Here is a 23,352-nt window from a genome sequence, read left to right as displayed (position 1 = left end):
TATAAAGTTTTCTTTAAGAGTCCTGTCAATTAGTTCATATTTCAGTTCAATTCGTCTTGCAAGTAAATTTATCATACTTATTCGGCTAGACGAGTCTGACTATGTTTAAAAATAATATATTAGATATAAGCTCACTTTAAAGATAAACCAACATTTTTATCAATACATCTGAAATTTTGCTCATTATTAACGTATAGATATAATAGCAAATATTAATACTAGAACTACCAAAGGGATCAAAATGACTTATTTCAGGCTTTTTATTTTTGTAGCTGTTGCAGGTGTGCAACTGATTTTGGCAGCACTAATATTGACTTTTATTCAATAGAATCTCAAATAGGATTTCACAATTATGTATGTTATTTATTTTTATTAGACTTTAATTAACATCAATAATGTTAATTTTATTTAGGTACACATTACAGTTGGTAGTTCTAGTGTTAAATTTGAAAAAACTTGTTAAAAAATAAATAAATAAGTTTAAAAAGATCAATGAATGTAATAGCAATTTTTGTGCAACTTGCGATTTTTGACGTTTAAATAAACTCGTATTGAAATCTAGATTTCAAAATTCGTAGTATTTGTATTTCAAAAATCAAACTCTGATTTAGAAAACAATAAAGAACTTTATAATCCCTTTTGTTGCAGAGAATGATCAAAATTTGACATCTCTTATAATTCTGGCATGTTTTTGATGTCTATAAATATATATTGAAGACATTTTTAGTAACTTAAAAATATAATAAAAATTGTCGAATATTTATATATGTAAATTTATAACATTGTGTTAAACTCATCTTTGAAATTAGCGTGATTCTACATGCAGAAACGAATCGAAAAAATAGAATAAAATTTTTTTATTCGAAGCTTCGTTTTATATAGACCATCAATAGACCTTCAATACATGGGTATCGGTGGTACACTCGAGGAGAAGGTGATTTTACATGAAAGAACAGATCGAAAATAAAAATAAAATTTTTTCATTCGAAGCTTCATTGTCGAGGAAATCAACTTTGAATATTCACCGAGTACGCGTGCACTTAAAACTTCGGCTAACAAGGAGAGTGCAAGTCCTTCGAATCATCGATTTAGTTGAAACTTTGCAGATTTGAAGATTTCATTGTGCAGTTCAAGAAAATATATCATTATAGCCGCAATTATTCAATAGTTTTTGATATATTTACGATTAAATTTTTAATATTCCCTTAATTACAGATTTATTTCGCACAATTGTCAAGTGACGTTGTGGCCTTATGACGATGTCTGAAAATTGCCACGCTGGTGGCCCGGGGGTTCGCTCCTGTCCGTAATTAATAGTTTCTTTTTCAATCTGCTTTTATCTTGTATTAATTTTTCATCCATGAAAGCAAATAATTTTAAATAAACTGTAAATAAAATTTCTTCATAAAAAAATTTATTTTTTTTTATGCTTTCTCATGCTAGTATATATTTGACATTTTTGAAAATATTAATCAAGTCTGTTTTCTAAAAGACTTATTAACAAACAGCAGATGTTCCTGTAATAGTATTCCACTTATTCGATGTGCAAGATGTTGACGTGAACCTATACTTTCCCTGTTTCTACAATAAGTACCACTGTTGTAAACAATAAATAAGTTTTTTTTTTTCTTAAACAATTTTATCTATAATTTATTTTAAATTAATTTTAATTTATTTTACTTTATTAATTTAATTTTAATTTTAATTTTAATTTAATTTTATTTTATTTTCATGGAAAAAAATTGATACAAAATAAAAAATAGATGGAAAAAACTATTAATTATGGACAGGATCGAATCCCGGCCCACCAGAGTAGGAACTTTCTGATGTTGCCGGTAGGCCACAACAGAACTTCATACATACAGATAATTATTTGGAAGAAATCTGTAGTTAAAAATAATAAAGCATAAATATCTCAAAAGCTATTGAGTGGTTGCCCCTATAATGGTACATTTTCTGGAACTGGATGAATAAATCTACAAACCTACAAAATTTGAACTAAATCAATGACCCGAAGCACTTGCACTCTCCTTGTAAGGCGTATGGACCATCAGTATATCAGCGTATTCGGTGGATACTCAAAGTCGATTTTCTCGACAACGAAGCTTTAAATGAAAAAATGTTATTCTTTATTTTTGACCTATTCTGTCATAGAAGTTAAGTTACTAAATATGTTCTGTCCCCTCTTCGATTTTACCATTGATACTCGCATATTGATGATCTATTCATATAAGCCATAGCTAAGTACACGTGCACTCGGTGAACATTCAAAGTCGACTTTCTCAAAAACGAAGCTTTAAATCAAAAAATTTTATTCTTTTTTTTTTTATTCGTTTCTGCGTGTAGAATCATCCCCTTACCGATTCTACCACAGTTGCTGGGACACCCTATATACTTCTATACTACATACTAAGATATTAAATTAAACAATAATTTCTTACATGAACAGTTGATGATTCCGTGTGGGGTATAGAAAGTGAATGTTCTGAAGCATTTGAGTGATCTATTTGTAATTGTTCTGGTTGTTGCTCTTGCACTTGTTGCTGTGATTGTATTGGTTGAGACTGTGATAAATGTTTTGCATGTGATGTATTAATTCCATGTCTGCGTTTCATGTGCTTATTATAATTTGGCCAATTTGTGAAGTGATGTTGGCACTCTAAACAACTATAAGGACGTTCACCAGTATGTTGTCTTCTGTGTGTCTGGAAATAAATATTAAAATAAGATTACTTTTTATTTTTTAGGTGATAGTATATTAATCATTTAATTAACTTACAGTTAATATTCCTTTAAAACGAAAACATTTACCACAAAATTCACACGTGAATGGCATTGCACCAGTATGTATTCTGTGGTGTTCTCTTAATGTACCTTTTTCCCTAAAAGTCCTTCCACATACAGCACACTGATGTGGTTTTGCACCTGTATGAACTGTTTCATGTTTTTTCAATTGTAATGGTGTTTTGAAACTGCAAATTATATTAAATATTTCAATATAGTTACAAATAACTTTTAAACTATAAAATTTTTCCTATTTTTTTAACACATACGCTTTTGAACATTGAGTACAATTGTACGGTTTATCTGCTGAATGAGTTAAAAAATGTGCTTCTAAATTTCCTTTTTGAATGAAACTCTTGCCACATTGATCACACGTAAAATTTCTGACACCTGAATGGATGCGTTTATGTGTGACTAAATTTGGTTTTGTTGAGAATCTGAAAAACTTCTTTCGTCATTTGCACGTTATTTGCATTTTACTTCTACATCATTCAAGTACAATACAGAAACATATAGTGTAAAAAAATCATGTCATGATTCAAATAAATAACTCTGTATCACTGGTATGTTGAAAATCTGAGAAAAAATGCACTACAAACTTCATTTCTTCGAATTTTTCTTCCTTATATTGTATTATATTCTCTAAAATTATCGTATGTATCGCAATCCAATTGTTTCCGTAAAAAATAATTAATTACTCAAAACAACACTTTAATTACAGTATATTTACACTTCATTGGATTTTTCTTTTAAGAGCAGGATATATGTACATAGTATAAAACGTGCATTTATATCAGTACAACAATTAAAATATAAAATAGATCAAATATTTCATAGACTTAAGTCATCATCAAATTTTAGCAAAACATTTCAAAAAAATTAAATTACAAAAGTATTTACATAATAATAGAAACACACAAAATCATGTATATAAACATATTTATAAAAGGAAATTTAAAATAATGGTGCCTTATAGGTTCAAAACAGTTAAATAAAAAGCAAAACAATTAAGTAAATATATTGTGAACATAATATTGAAGTTCTATAACAGTCATGTTAAAAAGATACATTATTGCATTCTCATTAGAATTTAATATAATCTTTCGAAGTAATACTTGAATTGTAACACATATGATTTCTTTACCTCTTCTTATTTATGGTGAGTAGAAGTTAATGATCATAAATCAAAATCATGGTCAATTTTGCAATACATTTTTTCAATAGATACTTATCAATGTAGAAGTATAGAATTATCTCTATGAATCATAGCATATAATTTTTGTACAGTTTGTAAGATATGTTTTTAATAAAATTAAGTACAAAATTACAAAATTATATATGTTTTAATTAATATTTATAAATATTTATAGTGTAAACTACATGTACATATAGATGCACACAAAGTTTACATTACAAAAATGATGTACTAATGAATAAATATATATCAATAAATAGTATTATACCTTTTATCACATTGATCACAAGGAAATCTATTTTTCATAGTATCTGGTAAATGACAACGACTATGAATATATAAAGCACTTTGCTGCCTAAATGCTTTTCCACAAGTTTGACATACATAAGGTCGTTCCTCACTATGGACTGCTTTGTGAGAATCTAATACCTTTTTATGTACAAACGATTTTCCACAATCTTCACAACTTTATAACATGTATTAAATAGCATCATTAAAAAATTACATGTGTTAAACAGTTTATATATTTTTTAATAAACATAATTTACCTGAATTTTGTCTTATTTTTATGTCGTTTAACATGAGTAAGGAATCCATAATATTTATTATAAACTTTACAACATAATACACACATATATTTTGCTTGCTGATTATGAATAGTTTCATGATGTTCTTCTAATTTTTCTAAACTAGGTAATTTATCATTACAATCAGTGCAAAGCCATGGGTATCTATTTAAACCGTCTTCTCTTTTGCGTTCAAATTTTAATATTTCTACTGCATGTGCCTCTATGATTTCTAAATCTGTATCTGTACCTGGATTGAAAAATTGTAATATAAATATAATTCCTTCATTACATGTTCTAATATAGCTAACATAACTTCTCAATAAAAATATGGTTAATTAAAACTTTATTGATCTATTGAAACATATTTAAAATTAAATACTATTTCGTGAAAATAATACACTAGACATTTAACACAATGGCTTCAAAACCTACATGTTCAAGAGTACTTATTAAGTTATATAAGAAAAGCTTTAATAAACACACAATAAAAACTTAGTTACTGTTGAGTTATATTACATTAAAAACTATTACAATATTCTTTGATTATTAAGCATATGTTGAAATTAAATTGTAAGTTAATTATTAGGTAGACGTGAAAATGAGTGTTACATCATACGTGACACAGTAAGGTTGACAAATTAATTACATTACTAACATACAAAATTATTTGTAACTTAAAAATGATAGTCCTCAACTTATGTCTACTAAAAGTATTTTACTTAACTTAATAAGTATTATTTATCATAAGAAACCTGAATTTTTTTCTTAAACACTTTGTACATTTTATACTAAATGTAAATATCTTATTGATATAAACTGAAATCATCTTATTCTTAAAAAAAAGAAAATAATAAGTGTTTTGCTAAATAATAAAGTATAAAATAAATTAAAATAAAAAAAATATTATGAATTCTTAGCTATTTAATATCATATTTTTCAATGTAAATTTTTTCTGTAGATATATCTAATTATATGTTAAGCATTAAATACTAAATACTTATATTTATTAAAGCTCAAAGATATCAAGGCACTTAATGAGTTCAAATAATTATTAAGAAATAATTTAACATGTACATAAACATATATAAATAATATAACATATACATATATAATGAATATGTACTAGTATTAAAATGTATAAGTTAATAAAAATACTATTAATAATGATGTACCCTTTTTATTTATAAAGAATGTGCCAAAAAGATTAATCAAATCTTTAGTTATGAATTTTATAAATTAAATTTATATAGCTTTTAAAAATAGTTTATTTGTATATCTTATATAGATTGTATACATAGATATTTTATATAATTTTAAGGCTCGAATGACTTTTAAATACTAAAACAAAAAATATTATGTCAATATACACTTGGAACTTAGAAATAATTTTTTTCATATGTATAGTTTATTGTATATATGTTTTTACTTATAATTTTGGAAACTCAATATTTGAAAGTTTTTAACTATGTAACTTCCATATAAAATATCTCATAATTATACTAGATTAAAATAATATTTACAACTATTTGTGCAGTTATGAATCTGTAAAAAAATAAAGCAATGCACAATAAATGAATTCTTTTAAATATTCTTTAAATTTTATGAAGGACATATTGAAGATTTATTATAAATTTTTGCTCTTTGTGATATCTTAAAATATAAATGTTCTCAAATATATGTTAATATGAACTTTGTTCTTGTTCTAATATTTAATTTTTGACTAACCTTTTGAGCACATCCTGTATATCAGCTTTTTTATAATTTGTATTAATTTTGAACATCTGAAAATAAAATTTTTTTAACAAATCATCTTAGATTTTCTTTCAATCTTATTTATAATTAAATCCTAAAATCTCTTTCAAATTTTAAATATTTTCTTTCTTCCTTAATTTCTCTCATAATTTCTTAATTGTATTGAAATTGAACAATTGTACATATTCTTGCACTACATTATATCGATAACTATCTTCAAATAATCTTTAAATAACTTCCACATGTTTTTGTAGTATATTTCAAAACATTATTGTACACAGAAATATAATCAAAATAAATGTCTTTTTCTAATTGAAACAAAATGTTCATAGTATTCAAATAATATTTCTTATAACATACTTCACGTTTTCTGGAACATTTGACACTGTTTATCCCAAAATAATTTAGCATTAACTTTTTAAGTTTAGATGCACTACAATTTAGTAACACTTTTAACACAACTTTTAATCAATAAAAATATAGAGTTTGCATCGAAAGATATAAAATGATTTTGTTTGTCCAAAGCATATATTCTTAAATTAACATTATTTAATTTAATAAATTTATTTTTTATTTCAACTAAGTTTTGTTTTTCTATTCCACTTATTCTGACTTACTAATGTAATACTTTATAATATTATATTATATTATCTGTTTCCTCTTTTTTGATGAATGTATATAAATTAAAATAATTCACATTTCAATATTTTGTAGTTATATACATTCTCATTCTAATTAAGAACTAAGGAATATTTAGATTATGTTTGTCATATTTTTCACCAGATTAAGTGAATAGCATCAATGAATGACAAATACCAAATTTTGTTGAGTAATAAATAATTGCAAGATATTATAATTATCAAGAAAACAAATACTTGCATTAAAATTATATAAACTTAAATATTGTTCTTGATCTAAATATTTAGGTCATTATTTGTTACTGTCTTTAATTTCTTTTTCCTATCAATATTTGTCATATTTTATTGAAGTCATTAAAGATAATTCTATTTATACATTTCAAATTTTTTGCAAAGATTGAAACCTCTAGGGACTTTTACAGTTATATATATAATTATAAATATCTATAAACATATATAATATAATATAATGTAATGAAAATGTATTGTAAATGCATATAATGTATATATGTAATATATATGTAACTTTATGTATGTATGTACTTTCCTATGTATGTATGTATTATTATGATGATTATATTTACCTGTCATATAATTATCTGGAATTTTAATATTAGTTTTTATATCTACATTTTCATGCTCTTTTTTCAAATTAGTATTTGTGTACATATCTGTGTCTTCCATTTTTTGATTTTTTCGTTTTAATCTTTTCCTAGTTTGTTTAAGTGATGTTTTTTTTAATTGAATTTTACATTTTTTTTGTTTTATATCTTGAGGTTCTTCATTTTCATATTTTTGATGATTATCATTTTTATTTTCCTCAATAAAGTAATTACGTGAAACATTAGACGTGTCATGGATATAGTTTGATAAATGGCATTGAACAGTCTCTTCACCAACTTCTTCCTTTGGTAATGCAATTGTTTTATCAATATAATTTATATTTGATTGTAATCGTTGTGTTTCAACTTTAGGGTCTAGGAGTAATTGCCTTAAAGATACTTGTGCTTGATTAGTTTTTTCAAAAAATTCACTACACTGATTTAATAAAATACAACAATCTATACAAACTGTAAGTGGCAATCCATCATTTGTTAATACCTGTAAGCAGTATCCTGATATAAACATTAATATATGAAATATATAAATTCAATAATTCAGAAACACATATTGTATTAAAATTCTCAAGAAACTACATTTTATCAATATAAACAAAGAAATGAAATAAATAAATTATGTTAAAAACAATGAATAATAATAATAAAAAGAGGGCTAAACTATTTTTACCTGAATTTGTAAACATTTAGCAATTTTGGCTTCTATTGCTAATTTTTGTCCTTCTGCTTCATAAATTCCAATAAAATTCTCTTTGGTTTCGGCGCAGAGCCGGCAAAGTTCCGGCTCCGTCATGATTCACAAATAAAATTCGGAAACAAGTTTCAGAATACAGTACATTGTCAAAAAACAATAAACATAATCACATCATCTCACATTTATATTATAATATATGATAAATAGAAAATTGTGAACGCCGAAAAGGATAGTGGACATATTGTTTCTTTACACAAGAAAAATAAACTATTTTTTGGTACACAGAGGAAATTTTTAATTATTGATTTGTTTTATTAAAATCATGAATAATGATAACGAATTTTTAAGAAATAATCTAATTCGTAACAGATTATTCATAACATAACTGAATGGAAGTACACAGTCATTTCATTATGTTCATTGAAAAAAATACATTTGTATATATAAGCATGTTTGTACATTACTAGGGACTTTGAGGTTGCACAATACATAGAATTCAAATCACTAGACTATCCTATATTTTATGTTGCAAATTTTTTTTTTTGTAAACACGGATACAACAATCAAGAATTATTAAAGTATACAATGTATATTTTATATTATACGTATGTTAAAAGTGTATTAAAGATATACAAAAAATAATTTTTTTTATTCATTTAACGGAATAAAGGCATGTTATTACTTAAATTTTAGTTCATTTTAAAAATATTCAAAATTGAAAAATAAAATATTTTGTATAAAATATCGAAAATAATAAATTATACTATTTGAAATGTTATATTGTCCATAGTTAATTTATTTTTTTCTGTGTTTTTTCCTCTTTAAAATGTAAAATAAATATTTTATATAAAACATTACTGCTTCAAATATTTGTTTAAATCTTATTGTTTGAACATTTCATTTTATTTTTTTACAGTTATAATATTAGTCTAATTTAAAAATAATATAATATGTTTATTATTCATTATGTGAACGGTATATCAATTAATTACATTAAAATAATGCAATTGCAGTTCATTAACTACATTATGCCACTAAACATTATTAATCTGCTATTTGTTAGTTGGTTTTGTTTTCACTAGTAATGATGAAAAAAGTAGGACTATTTTCCAATTTTAATTTTTTTAGTTTCGAAATAAAACTTTTAATTTCAAAATGTCTTCCTCTACAAAAGTCTATATAGAAGTCGGTAATCGACTAAATAAAAAAATTCTCGAAGTGTAAAGCATTAACTCATCCTACAATAATTATTACTATCCTACAATAAATAATACTTTCATTATTGATATAATTTTTGTATCATTGAAAGCATTGTGTTATTGTACCTATATATTACAATGTATACAATACAATGTTTACAATACATCTATTATTATATTGCTGTAATATAAGTGTAATTATAAATCTTATATTCTTTATATTATATATTCATAATATATATCTTTATTTTATATTTTACGATAACGCCAATAATTAGGAGCAAATAATTTTTAATTTTTAATAATATAAATATCTATAGATAGTTATTCTCATATAAGCGTATCATTTTCATATAGCCACTATTGTCTTATTATATTTATAATCCAATTACGCTTTGTGATATCTTTGAAGAGCAGTTATTGCAATTAACGTTTTATTGAAATTTTTTTTTATTGATTTTCACATTATTTATAAAACGTTATTTATAAAATGTAGCAAGCATATTTATAAATTTAAATTAAGTGTCATACGTTTCAAATATCTGATTAATTAAATACATTCCTACTTTAAATATTTTAAATATTTACGCCATTTATTCGAATTTGTTTATATGGCAAACTTATCTTATTCCAAAGATTTAAATTTAAGAAGTTAATATCTAATAACATAAAACATTTCACGTTACATAAAATTAAATGCCCGATTGGGAATATGTGAGATTATACCCACGTTTTGCGGAAAATAATTATGTTTACTAATAATTCATGTATTCGATATTTTTATGAAACGATTAGAAAAATGAAAGTAAAGAAATGAAGAATTGTTTAAGTTCCAGAATTTAGTTGTTTATTTCAATAAAAGATTTTTCACATAAAACCTACGTATTTTTCATAATAATTTTCATTATAACTTTGTAAAATAGTTATTGATATTTATACACATTTAATATATTTTGTATTTATGATATTTGTATAACATAATAAAGCTAATATTAATATTATAATATAATATATTATTATAATGTTCATATTGACTTTGATATTTAATTATATCTTAGAAACAGGAAGTGTATAATTAAAATTATTATTTTAAAATCAATATAAATATTCTTTTTCAAAAGAATATTTTTAAATTATGTTTTTTGTTTAATTCTTTAGTATAATTACAAACGTTAAATTTATTGCATATATGCATATCTCCAAACATATATTTATAAATATTATGGAGTTTATTTCTCCTTAAATTATTCATTGTATACACATATAATCAAAATCACATCCACTCAATCGTTATAGTATGCTTTTTGGGTTTTCAGGTCACCTACATTACCTTTTAAAATTATTTTCTAACGGTACCTGTAATGTTCCTCATTATCGAGATAAAAATATTTTGAAAATATTAGTTGAAAAGTAAGAATACAATTTTCTTTATTACTATTTGGATAAATATTATTAAATTTTAATGCATACGATTATTAATTAATTACTCAAAATTCACAATAGGAATATTTTTTATATATATTTATCAAAATTACGGGAGAAGTATATTATTAGCTCGTAAAGAAAATATCTTTAATGTATTCAGAAAATTTTTTAATTATTATTTTTAGCATATTGTTGGGTGTACTATTTTTGTGTAAAATTATTCGTCAACATACAATTATTATATTAGAAAAATATCGAGAAACTTTGATCTCAAAATATTTTTAAGCAGGTTATTAATATTTTAAATATTATTTTATGAGTTTTTAATAGAATTTATAATCTTTCTTTTGTTTCCTTATCATTAAGTTTTTGATAACATAAAAGTTACATCTATTTTCTACGAAACATCATACTAATTGTAAATTTTATAATAAAAGCATATTCACCAATATTATTCAATACTTGTGTATTGCTATGATTATTTAAAAGTAATCATAAAATAGTCAAAAGCACAATTATATTTTTAATGTTTAGAGTATGCCTATTTATTTCTTAATGGTCATTTTTTTTAAATATGGAAAAATTCATGTGTACAATAATATTAATAAACTGTTCAACTCTGATTAATACTCTAGAATAGTATTATCTTATGTTTCTTAATAAATTATTATTTAGTAATAAGGTGTCAAGTTATTTCATTAATAGACTGTAACATGCTCTTATACTTAGTAAAAAATAAGTAATGTAATATTTTTATTTTTGTCACAAATATTACTATATATTGTTTTGGAAGTTTTTTTCTTAAACGAAGGAAGGTATATAAAATTGCTTTAGCACTCTTCCAAAATGCTTGTACAATCGGAAAAGTATTGACACCATTTCCCCATTGCATGTACTTACATATATATAGGGGTGCTTCTCAAGAAAGCAACACAGTTCTTCGAAGAACGTCCTTAGGTAAGCGTCGGTGATTTAAAGAAAGAAATTGATTTTTTGTTTTCTTTAAGAAAGGAATTTTTTTCAATTTTACAGACTAATTTATTGTGGATTTGTCAAAAAGGTAATTTTTAGACTGTACATATTTTATAATTTCCATTATTAAAATTGTTATTTAGTTATATAATACATTACATTGATAGTACAAACTTTTATATGTACCTTCAAATAACTATTACATGCTATTACATGTAATACTAACTATTGCACACTTGTACTTTAGCTAATTGTAAGATAAAATTTGAGTCTAAGTATTTGCAAACGTTTGTTTTGCAATACATCATTCTATATAATACTATATATTATTTATAAAAATATGGTAGTAAGAATATGTAAAATAATTTATTTTAATTTTATTTCGTTATAATTATATCAAATGTAATTTTCATTATGTAATATTCTCATTTTCATTAGAATATATAAAAATATTGAAAAGAAATGTGTCTACAAAAATAATCTGGGTTTCATGAGAACAGATATTCAATTAGGGTTCTTACTGAATCATTAAGTTATAAAGTTTACAGACTAGCTAAAGCTTTCGTGTTTAAATTATTTTGAAACTTCAACTTGTTCTATGGGTAATGTGTATAATATCAATATAATATATTATCATACTTCTGTATTTCTGCTAATATTAATAATTTTTAAATATAGTTTGGAAACAAACCGTATAGTTCGAAAAGACAAATATCTATGGCCATCTTTTTTAACATCACTGATGTTATTTTAAGTAAAATATTGTTTGCAATGGCTTCGTTTTTGTTTAGTTAATGTACAATACAATGTATGTGCCAATAACATTAACATTAAGATATATCCGATTTGGAAGAAGAATTTTGAGTTTTTCAGAGTTATACTATTAAAGAATGGTTAATAAATTGTGAAATTTCGAATACTATTTTTAAATACATGCTACTTCAATGTCAATATATGTTAGTAAATTTATTCATTGGTAAATAGAAGATTACAATACTGTTTATTATTATATCAAGATTGTAATATTAAAGCCATCATTTAAAAATATCTATAATCGTAGTACATAATATGTATTTCACACAGTCCATACAAAATTCTTTTACATCACGGTAATTTATTTATTAAAAGAGCAAATATAAATATTGAAATTATGTACATTATATCGGATTACCAAGTTTTATTTATATAATTAATAGTTATATTTCCATTAAAATTCTAGGTAAAAAAATGATACGATTTATTATATTTGGTATATTAATTGTTTTGTCGACGGGTCAGTTCCAACCTTCGGGGAGAATTTTAGAACCACCAATTCCTGCCCTTTGTGCACAAAGTAAGTAATTATGATTTAATGTAAATTCTTTATTTAGATACCCTTATCATATTTATACTTTATTGCAATATTAGTAATAAGTTTTTTATATCATATTTCCCATATATTTGGATTATTTAATAAAGATGTATATTTACAATGGAATTATAGGAAAAGTCCAACTTCTTTCAGTTAGTATATATATATTGTATTTAATAATGTTTTAGAAAATAAGTGAGAAAAAATATAAGCACGCGCATAATATTTACATTTATCTCATAAAAATTAAAATAGAAGCAAGTAATTCATTTTTTCAATTTAATTTTAATTAATAATTTAATTACCTTTTCCAATATAATTCATATTTCAATATACATATATGTATATAAGTGTTGCTACTTCTAATCAATTTGATTTATTTATTACTTTAATACATATTATTTCCATTTAAATGAAAATAACTGTAAAAATTTTTAAAACTAATTAGTTTTAAATATTTACATTAATCGTTCCTTCAATACTAAATATCTTGGCAAAATTACAAGGATTAAATATTTAAACGTACATTATTTGAAAAGATACAAAAAGCTACGTATACATTCGTAATTACGAGTACTCTGATTTTTGTATAATAATTGTAGTATGTTACGTTATGAATATTTAATAAATGTGAAATAAATATACACAAGAAATAGATAAATTAATTATTAAAAGTAATAATAAAATACTTTTAACAAATAATTATTTTTAAATAATTTCTTTGAAAAAATGTATAAACACAAATAGAAAAATAAGAATTATGCCGATTAATAATTATTTAATGAAAGTATATTTCGAAATATAATAATTTACTAATGGAAAAGTAGGCAAATGTACAAAGTAAGATGATTTTATTATGAAAAATGGTAATAATATAAATTTTTATTTCCAAAGATATAACTATGATTTGACTATCCAAACTTATTATTAATTATTAGCTTTCATCTTTCTGATTATCCGCCTGTGGTATGTAATCTCATTACACTGCACTAAACTTTCTTCTTGTCAGTGAGAAAGTAGTTTGTACTATTAACATACCAAACCGACTTTTAAGCCGTGACTGCAATATTTAAAATCACGAAGAACACTAATACAACTTTCTCTTCGAAAGAAACAATGAATAAACATTAAAGATTCGAATTTCGAAGTATTCGAACGTTTTGAAGAATATATCACATTTCTAGAAATCTAACTTTAGTACATATATGTATACATCTAATTATTTTTTAACTTTCGAAAATAACATTCAATAAAGGTATACATCTCTATTATTCTTACATTTTTATGTACTTCAAGTTGTATTCAACGAAGTATATGAAATGTCTATGTATCGAATAATATATCGTATATTTTTATGAATATTAACTAGTGGAACGACTTAATTTTAATTTGACTACTTAATATGAATTTACGTATGATATAAATATATTTTATGCCGTCGCGTTTAAAATTAGGTCTTTATGTTCTTATTATTAAATTTTTCCATTTATTATTTTAATAACATAATTTCATATATCTTGTTCCGAGTATTTTAAATTCCATAATGATAATAAAAATATGTAATATTGAAAAACATGAAAAGCAGATAAAAGCTATATAAATTAACTATGAAAGTGTGATAAAGTTGTAAGAAACTAGGCTGATTGGAAAATAATATTTACATACATTATATAGGATTAAGTTAAGATATGTATGTTTGGTATATAAGGAAGAGATGATTAGAGTCCTTGGTGATTTAACGAAGAATCTTGGTTTTTCATAAATTTGCATTCTATAATATAAGCTGGAACGAGTAATTTGTTTGATTAGGAAGCATTTACATATCAGCTGATTATTTTATTGAATCAGGATTAGTAATTTAGAAGACTGTCCGTCCAATGGTAACTTAATATGAAAAAGTAATGTTTATATTACAATTTTTATAAACAACAACATATATGAAGAATGTTTCTAAATTTTAAAATATAATATAAAAGAATAAATAATAAATCTGATTACATAGTCTGTATACATTTATTACAAAGTTATACAAATTATTTCATATATAATATTGCATAAATATTTAAAAATGTTAAATATAGTAATAATTTGATAAATTTAAGATGTCTTATACATTAAATTATAGTCATTATTTATGAACATAGATGGATAGTATTTGTTTGATTTAAAATTACAAAAAATTATGCTAGAAATTTGTGGTAATTATTTCAGTTAAAAAAATTGTTTAAATTTAAATTAAATTAACTATCAAATTAATTATTTAGAGGTTAAAATAATGTCTGAAATAAGTTGAGTTTGAATGCTAATGTTAAATATTTGTATAAGTTGTTAATATGTAAAAAAATACATTATATTTTAGGAGTTATTCATGAACGTTTTAATGGCAAGGGTTACTACTATTCATGGGCTGATCCAAGAACAAATGGGCAAGAACTTGATTGGTTATCAGGCAGAAATTTCTGCAGACAAAGGTGTATGGATCTAGTTTCTTTGGAAACTTCAGTGGAAAATGAATTCATTAAGAGTCGCATTGTTCAAAGTATTACAAATATACATTACAAATATAAAGTATTACCTATGTTTTTAAATATGCAATAAGAGAATACAAAGATATAAAAAAATTATGATTTCTAGATAATGTGAAATATATTTGGACATCTGGTCGGCTTTGTGATTTCAAAGGATGTGATAGACCTGATCTGCAACCTCTCCATATTAATGGTTGGTTCTGGACTGCAGAGTTGCAAAAACTTGCACCTTCCAATGATCGCTCTCAGAATGATTGGTCTGAAAGTGGAGGGTAAATATAAACTTTGTTTTCTTGTAAAGATAATTGAAGTAAATGTATAGTAGTTATGAGTATTAGAAATCAAGAATATTAACGTTGTAGATTTTTATTATTTAAAATATACATTTTATAAATAGTGTTGGTATATGATATATGTACAATAAATTTTAAAACATTTTTATTTATTTCTTAAGTTTATAGTATGATAAAAAATAAGAAATTCTTGATATAAAAATAAATGCCAAATATAGTAACATAATAAAAGAATAAATAATTTCCAAGAATTTGTTTTATTATTCAAGCCATGTTGATTCCAATATCTACAAACATTGCTGTAGATGGTATTCTCAGTAGTGAATATGGTAGACGAATGTCTGTATTTGTGCATTTGTATAATCTTATTAATTGTATCTCATTAATTTTCATAATTGTTCCTATCAAGTAATGAACTTTGTACATGCAAACCTCAGTATTTCTTATTTTAATTAATTTTCTATAAGAAGGTACATATATTTGTACCTAAATTACTATAAATTATACCATACTTCAAGATTCCATTCAAATTAATAATAAAGAAATGTCACTGATTCTTATAGTATTGGAAAACCTCAACCCGATAATCGTGAAGCTATACAACAAGGAGGTGCACCAGAAAATTGCTTGGCAGTACTAAATGAATTTTATAAAGATGGAGTAAATTGGCATGATGTTGCTTGCCATCATAATAAACCATGGGTGTGTGAAGATAATGATTCTTTATTGAGATATGTCCGTTTTAGCAATCCTAATATTCGTATTTAAAATAAATAAAATATTAAAAAAAGTATTTATTATATTCTTATTGTACATTATATAATTATATATTTATGTAAGTATATAATTCTAATCATTTAATATTTCTTTCATGGATTCGAAGTTTATACAAACTTTTACAAAATTATTACCATTGCATATTCAAGTATTATATATTTATATAACGTAAAATTAATAAAATATTTTCTTTTTTATATATTTTGAAGTTTAACAACACAGTTAAATATAATCCAAACAAACGAAAAAGTACAATATACATACATGATATGAAGTAGTATAAACAATATATCAGATGTGCTTACCTTTTTACTTTTCTGACACATATATAATTTTTTAATCTATTTATATTAATTTAAAAATATATATCCACCATAATTATAATATAATTGTTATTTATTCCATATTTATAATACATAATATCACCAATACAAAGAAAGTATAGTTTGAAGTATGTAATGTATTACATATATAAATACATAAATATTCAATTTTTAAGTTAATAAATATTTATTTCTCTAAAGAAGTACAAATTGTCATTGATTTCATAAAATTAAATTCAATATATATTATCACTTATAAATTATTTACTTTTTATCTTCTACCATTATAATATGATAACCAAATTTTGTTTTAATTGGGGGGTCTGTATAAATTGGAGAAGTAATAGAAGAAATAGGCAATGCAAATGCAGCTTCTTGAAATGGACCAATCATCGATCCTTTAGTCATCCATCCTAGGTCACCCTTAAACATTAAATGCATATTACAGCTTTAAGAAATAATATAAACATATAAGAAATTAAAAAATTTATATTTAAGACAATATATGTAGATAATAAATATTCCTATAAATATTACCCCAGATCTTGCTTTATCTTCACTATATGTAGCAGCAATTTCATTAAATTTTCCTCCAACTTTTAATTTTGCCAAAGCTTCTAAAATTTTTGATTGTTTCTCACATAGTATGTGTCTAACCTTTGCAATCAAATAGTAAATGCAGAAAAAATTAAAAATTAAGCACTAATTTTTATATAATTAACATATGCTAAGAAATATCTTTTTATATAATTAAATACAAATATAATTATCATACCTTTACAGCATTTCCTGCTTTTCTTTCTACTTTTCCACTGTTATTTTCTACACTTTTCGATTTGTTTGTTTTTGAAGTATTAAGACTTTTTTTCGGAGGCATACTTGAATTTTCTATTTACATTAAAGTATTAAATTAATTCAATATAATTTAACCTATTTTGTGCTAGTAAATATTAGTTACTTAAGACATTACTTCTAATTATATATGCATATGTATATGTAGTTTGTATAATGAATGTATTTTTCTTAAATCTATTTCTTTGTATTTTCATTAAACATATTTGCATTAAATCATAATTGAAATATGATATTTAATAATTGAAACATTATTATTAAGTATAGCACATGGAAATTAACAGGATTTTACATTATGCTTGGTAAATCGTTCTAAGTCGTAATAATTATAAGTACACATCTTGAATGCACACGTTATATTATCATATATATTATACATATATTATTACATTTTTCAGATATCTAATGTATCGAACTGCCTGAAGTTAAGGTTCGATTTTATGATACAACATACCAATGATTCTTGCTATTCCAATGCGTGCTCAATATGCATAATTTTTTAAGAGAAGTACTGTTATTTTTTGTCTCGTGGTAAAATATCCTAAACGAATTTTTATTCCTTAATGAATTTATTTACTAACTACTATAGTATAACATTTCGTCAATTATAATTTCTAATAATAATTCAGAATGTTAGAGATATATATTAAGCTTTATTAAAACGATTTCACTGAAAATCTAATTGAGATATAAAAGAAATGATAACTGTTTTATTCTTAATATAATACAAAAATCTGTGGACAGAATACATTTATTTTTCATATTAGTTATGCTACAATTACATACATAGGCGTAGGGATGGGTTTGGCAAAATATTGAAACCTTGAAAGCTCTAAAAATGATCAAAACTAAAGAAAATACTGAATTTCGAAAATTCGAAACTTTATACTTTTTTTTGTAATTCGAAATTCTCGAAAACCAAATAAAAAAAATATAAAATCAAAGGATAAAAAAATCCAAGAACTTAAAGTAAATTATCCAAAAATCAGACATTTTTCTATATTGTTTTTTTTTTTGTGTGTGTTTATGATTACAATACAAGAAGTCTACAGAAACTTTATTTCTTAAAACAAAATATTCTTTTTCTAAAATAATTAAATTTTAAGAGTTTCGAATGTCGATAATTTATACAATATTGATATTTTATCAAGATAACATATTGTGGAAACTCTATTGTACGTTACCATTTTATTGTCACTTCCAACCTTACCGATTCAGTATAGAGTGACCTTACTATACTATATTATACAGATGAGATATAGAATAAACATAACATTAAAATGTAGTTTTACTTTTAATATTCTTTACTACGCCTATTCTCTACATTGTTTTAATTATCTGATACTATCTAGCTTCAGACACTTTGACCCAAATCAACTTACTTTTTTCAGTTGTTTTAAAACAATACTGTATTTTAGCACCAATAAGAAACATAGATCGGGGGAACTTGACAAAATAATGTGCTTTTATTTTTTTGCAAAAGACATCAAATTTGAAAAAGTACAGAACATGTGGATCAGTCTTGTTTGTTTTGAAGTATGTTATAGAAAACAAAATTCTGAACGACTTTAAGTTAAAGAATAATTACCGTACGACCTTAATTTTCGAGATATTTGATGGAATGTATGTACAGAGATCAATCTAGTAGTATCAATAATTTTTACAAGTATCTTGAAATTTAAGGCCATGCAATAATTATCGTTTAAATAGAAATTGTTCAGTATTTCGTCGTGTATAACATACTTTAAAATCATCGGGAGTCCATAGATTTTACTTTTTTTCTCAATTTTTGCCTTTTTTGAAAAAATAGCGAGAGCGCATTAATTTTTCAAATTCCCCCGATCTTGGCAAACTTGTTAATGAGTTAGGTTACCTCTGACTTCCATGCTTTTCAAATATATTATAAAAATTAACATTTTGAACAACTTTTACCTGTATTAATTATAGGCGAACAGCCTTAGTTTCTGAGATATTTACAAAAAAATTCTAACACCACACAATTGAATCTGATTTACCAGGTGAATCAAAAACCGCTTTGACTTCTCCCGATCCATTTCTGCATCACTCCTTCCATAATGTCTACAGAATCCGATACATTTCCGTATACATATGTAGTACATTTTTATATCCGTCACATTTTATGAAAATGGAAAAATAATATGTGGAAGCTACGAACATCGGTATTTTTTCAAATTTCAATGGAAATTTAGAATTATTGAAATTTTCAAAATATTATAATCATAAACTTTGAGAATTCAAGAATTTTTTCCGTATCATTTAAAAGCAATTACTGCTTCCTGACGTTTCTAGTTTTCATGCAATATTTCGATTTTGTTGGAAATACGGATTTTTGGATAATTTAAGGCGACAAAGTAATTTTATTTATGGGTTTATGTTCAGGTCAAGGGGCTCTACAAACATTACCCAGTACATATTACGGAAAAGAAAAAATATTAAAACTTATTAAATAGTGTTATTATGTTATCTGATCAATTAAATCAGATAGCTGCTAATTCTATTAATTTCTTATAACATAATTAAATTAATAAAAGCAAATTATCTACTCAATTTGTTCATTCAAAATACAGGGATTTTGTGTAAAGGGAGAAATTCTAGAAAACCAATTATGTCAGAAAAACAAGTTGATTGAGGTTATAATGCAGAAGATTCACAAAATGCGAATTTTAAATTGCATATTTCTGAACAAATGAATTATGTACAAATTAATTATTTATTACTTGCTAATGCAAACCTAAAAGCATTTTTTAAGAAATCATCTACATCTAAATATAATAAATATAATTTGTATATAATACTGAAGGTTTTTGTTTTGTTTATAATAATTTTGTATTGATTTCTACTTTATTACAATATTATTAGAAACAGTATTTCCACAACGTATTATATATGTATTGATATCTTTTATATTTTAAATTATCAAATTAATATTATTGTTTTCATAGAAATATGAAATAAGAATTCATACTTTTGTATAGGTATTAAAGAGGTATCAATCCATCATTTTTAATGAATGTGTATATATAATACTTTTATAAGTGTAACACTGATTTATCATTAAATTTATTAAGTAAATGTTTAATAAATAACTTTCTTCAATCAAATTCATGGCATTACTAAATTCATCTTGTATTAATATAAATCGTAGATATAGTTTCATTTACTCTCACTGTATTAGATTGAGGGTAAATTTATTATCATGTTTTCCATATATCACATATTTATTATAACTTTCTAATAAAGCATTTAGGATTCTATAGTGATATAAAATTTTCTTATTATTTTTAGTTCTATAACAAATCAGCAAAATGTATACTCTAACCTGACAAATGCTTTGTATATATAGTAAAAGTTTTACAATCATTATTAACAGTTGTTTCTCATAACATTGATATTATTAGAAAACTAAAAATGTATCAATTCGTTTACTAAATTAAAAAATTAGTGTACAAATATATATTTTACTGCAATTTTATCTTTGATTATTGTATAATTATTAAATAATTTTATATATATGTAATTATATAATTACACACAATCTCTCTCTCTCTCTCTCTCCCTCTCTCTCTTTCTAGTCAAATAATAATTGTAAAACTACATTATAATATACATTTAAAAAATAAAGTATAATAATATTATATTGATTGATAAATTATTAAAAGTTATAGATCACATATAAACTACAATTGTAATTTGTTACTATTTTATTTAATATCTAAATAAATTATGATACATGAATTGATATTAAGAATATTATTTTTATTTACTAGATGCTAGTTCTTGAATCTTCTGTAATATTTCTTCAGATTTTAAATTGTGTAGAGGAATACAACGTTCTACTCCAAATTCTGGAATGTAATATAACACTTGAAGACAAGTATTATTGCATTAAATATAGAAAAAATATTTTATTATTTAGTAATATTGAACTATATACAACTGTACAGCATGTTTCACTCAACCAATGCCAACCATAACTTATACTGTCCTCGCATAGGTATATTAGTTCCAAAAAAGTTAAGATATCTTCAACACAATAATATAAATAAATAAAGAATTACACCAAATGATTAAATACAGAATATACCTACAAATGAATAGATACAAATAAACTACAACACAAACATATAAGAAATATGTAAACACGTATAGATGAGAACATCATATTAAAGAAATAAAGTTGAAAATTTTCAAACCTAATCAACTTTTAATTTAAGTATTCTAATATTTTTGTATAGAGAATAAAAAATGCATTTGCAAAAAAAGTATATATAATTTCAACACTTTCAATATATCTACATTTTCCACGTAAACACTATACCAGGTGTAATGCATCATTTAACATTATTTAATTTTGCCTAATGAATTTGTTTGAATTTCTTTTATCGTTTCAAAGTTATGACTGAATCTAATTGCAGAAAATCTGTACAGTAATATATTATTTTTAAATACATATTAATACATTGCAATAAAATAATTATTATAGAACTTACCATATCGCGCATATAAACGAGGTTCTACTGAGGAACACTCTCTAATTAAAATAGGAAACTGTGGGTTATTTCTTTTAAGAGGGACATATTGTTGTTCAATAAACTCTCTAAAAATATTAATAGGTTATAATGCAATATACGCAATTATAATTGAAAATATATATTGATTAGAGTAACTGTATAAATATAAAATGCTGAATTTTATGTAATTAACTTTCTTATTACCTAACACCATAACTAGACTTTGATGTTTGACATAAAAGAATTCGTAATTCCTTCAACTTAGGTCCAAATTTTATTGCAGCCATCTTTGTACAGTATATATACATGCAATATATATGGATAGTGTTACTCAATCATTCTTTTGAACTTTCTATCAATACGTAGTGATGAAATGTTTATATACATATTATTTCATAATATACATTCTAAAATTAAATACAAATTTTAATGTGATGTTTAATAAAAGTCAATAGAATTGTATCATTTTATGTTATATATTATTACAGGATAATTTTATATAATTATGTGATAACTTGTTTTTGAAGCTAATTTATATTGTTTATATTAATAATTGTCTTCAAAATACGCAATAACATTTTGTTATAATAGGAAATAAAAAAATATCAGGATTTGAACTAATTGTTCAATAAAAATAAATAAATATCTGAAGAAAACATCATGTATAACAAAAAATAGAGAAGTTAGATATATTTGAGTTTATAATAAGAGAAAATTCCATATAAAAAATAAATCTACTTCGTTAATTGCTACATTTTTAAGACAAATTGTAAATTGGAAATAAATGACTTTAATTTTCTATATATGAAATTTGTAGAATTGTTAAATGTTTTGAAATGGAGAATATAATC

The 23,352-nt window shown here is 23.5% G+C and overlaps 4 protein-coding genes across 5 annotated transcripts; 1 reads left to right on the top strand and 3 right to left on the bottom strand.

Annotated features, from left to right (window-relative positions):
* Positions 1-2,385: 2,385 nt before the first annotated feature.
* On the bottom strand, positions 2,386-8,348 carry LOC108553243 (zinc finger protein 883). Its single transcript, XM_017908069.1, has 7 exons — positions 8,226-8,348; positions 7,523-8,039; positions 4,528-4,795; positions 4,248-4,445; positions 3,054-3,221; positions 2,780-2,972; positions 2,386-2,705 (listed from the first exon to the last, which is right to left on the bottom strand). The coding sequence occupies exons 1-7, from the start codon at positions 8,346-8,348 to the stop codon at positions 2,418-2,420; spliced, it is 1,755 nt and encodes a 584-aa protein (XP_017763558.1). The 3' UTR covers positions 2,386-2,417.
* Positions 8,349-11,763: 3,415 nt separating this feature from the next.
* Positions 11,764-16,785, top strand: LOC108553221 (uncharacterized). The gene is made up of 5 exons (XM_017908037.1): positions 11,764-11,830; positions 13,065-13,178; positions 15,556-15,735; positions 15,831-15,996; positions 16,581-16,785. The coding sequence occupies exons 1-5, from the start codon at positions 11,764-11,766 to the stop codon at positions 16,783-16,785; spliced, it is 732 nt and encodes a 243-aa protein (XP_017763526.1).
* A 596-nt stretch (positions 16,786-17,381) lies between these two features.
* On the bottom strand, positions 17,382-20,048 carry LOC108553200 (peptidyl-prolyl cis-trans isomerase NIMA-interacting 4). 2 transcript variants are annotated; one of them, XM_017908011.1, is made up of 4 exons: positions 19,985-20,048; positions 17,893-18,005; positions 17,655-17,774; positions 17,382-17,540 (listed from the first exon to the last, which is right to left on the bottom strand). In XM_017908011.1, the coding sequence occupies exons 2-4, from the start codon at positions 17,992-17,994 to the stop codon at positions 17,382-17,384; spliced, it is 381 nt and encodes a 126-aa protein (XP_017763500.1). In that variant the 5' UTR covers positions 17,995-18,005; positions 19,985-20,048. The 2 variants fall into 2 exon arrangements, with proteins under 2 accessions (XP_017763500.1, XP_017763493.1); XM_017908004.1 differs by having other exon boundaries at positions 19,902-20,042.
* A 1,625-nt stretch (positions 20,049-21,673) lies between these two features.
* ND-B8 (NADH dehydrogenase (ubiquinone) B8 subunit) lies at positions 21,674-22,883 on the bottom strand. Its single transcript, XM_017908022.1, has 3 exons — positions 22,706-22,883; positions 22,481-22,587; positions 21,674-21,835 (listed from the first exon to the last, which is right to left on the bottom strand). Exons 1-3 carry the CDS (start codon positions 22,807-22,809, stop codon positions 21,747-21,749), a joined length of 300 nt encoding a protein of 99 aa, XP_017763511.1. The 5' UTR covers positions 22,810-22,883; the 3' UTR covers positions 21,674-21,746.
* Between the last annotated feature and the right edge of the window lie 469 nt (positions 22,884-23,352).

This window comes from Eufriesea mexicana, unplaced genomic scaffold, assembly GCF_001483705.2.
Source record: "Eufriesea mexicana isolate 0111107269 unplaced genomic scaffold, ASM148370v2 scaffold14, whole genome shotgun sequence".
Lineage (NCBI taxonomy): Eukaryota > Metazoa > Arthropoda > Insecta > Hymenoptera > Apidae > Eufriesea > Eufriesea mexicana.
This window is presented reverse-complemented; position numbering and strand designations above follow the sequence as displayed.

Excerpts from the sequence above, each read along its gene's own strand:
- LOC108553221 (XM_017908037.1), top strand. The coding sequence starts at position 11,764 with ATGTACTTACATATATATAGGGGTGCTTCTCAAGAAAGCAACACAGTT. Across the intron at positions 15,736-15,830 it reads TAAGAGTCGCATTGTTCAAA|ATAATGTGAAATATATTTGG; the intron begins GTATTACAAATA and ends TATGATTTCTAG. Across the intron at positions 15,997-16,580 it reads GATTGGTCTGAAAGTGGAGG|TATTGGAAAACCTCAACCCG; the intron begins GTAAATATAAAC and ends TGATTCTTATAG.
- LOC108553200 (XM_017908011.1), bottom strand. The coding sequence starts at position 17,994 with ATGCCTCCGAAAAAAAGTCTTAATACTTCAAAAACAAACAAATCGAAA. Across the intron at positions 17,775-17,892 it reads AAGCAGGAAATGCTGTAAAG|GTTAGACACATACTATGTGA; the intron begins GTATGATAATTA and ends TTGATTGCAAAG. Across the intron at positions 17,541-17,654 it reads AAGATAAAGCAAGATCTGGG|GGTGACCTAGGATGGATGAC; the intron begins GTAATATTTATA and ends TTAATGTTTAAG.
- LOC108553243 (XM_017908069.1), bottom strand. The coding sequence starts at position 8,348 with ATGACGGAGCCGGAACTTTGCCGGCTCTGCGCCGAAACCAAAGAGAAT. Across the intron at positions 8,040-8,225 it reads CTAAATGTTTACAAATTCAG|GTATTAACAAATGATGGATT; the intron begins GTAAAAATAGTT and ends TACTGCTTACAG. Across the intron at positions 2,706-2,779 it reads GTTTTAAAGGAATATTAACT|ACACACAGAAGACAACATAC; the intron begins GTAAGTTAATTA and ends ATTTATTTCCAG.
- ND-B8 (XM_017908022.1), bottom strand. The coding sequence starts at position 22,809 with ATGTATATATACTGTACAAAGATGGCTGCAATAAAATTTGGACCTAAG. Across the intron at positions 22,588-22,705 it reads AAGTCTAGTTATGGTGTTAG|AGAGTTTATTGAACAACAAT; the intron begins GTAATAAGAAAG and ends TAATATTTTTAG. Across the intron at positions 21,836-22,480 it reads TCGTTTATATGCGCGATATG|AATTTGGAGTAGAACGTTGT; the intron begins GTAAGTTCTATA and ends ATTACATTCCAG.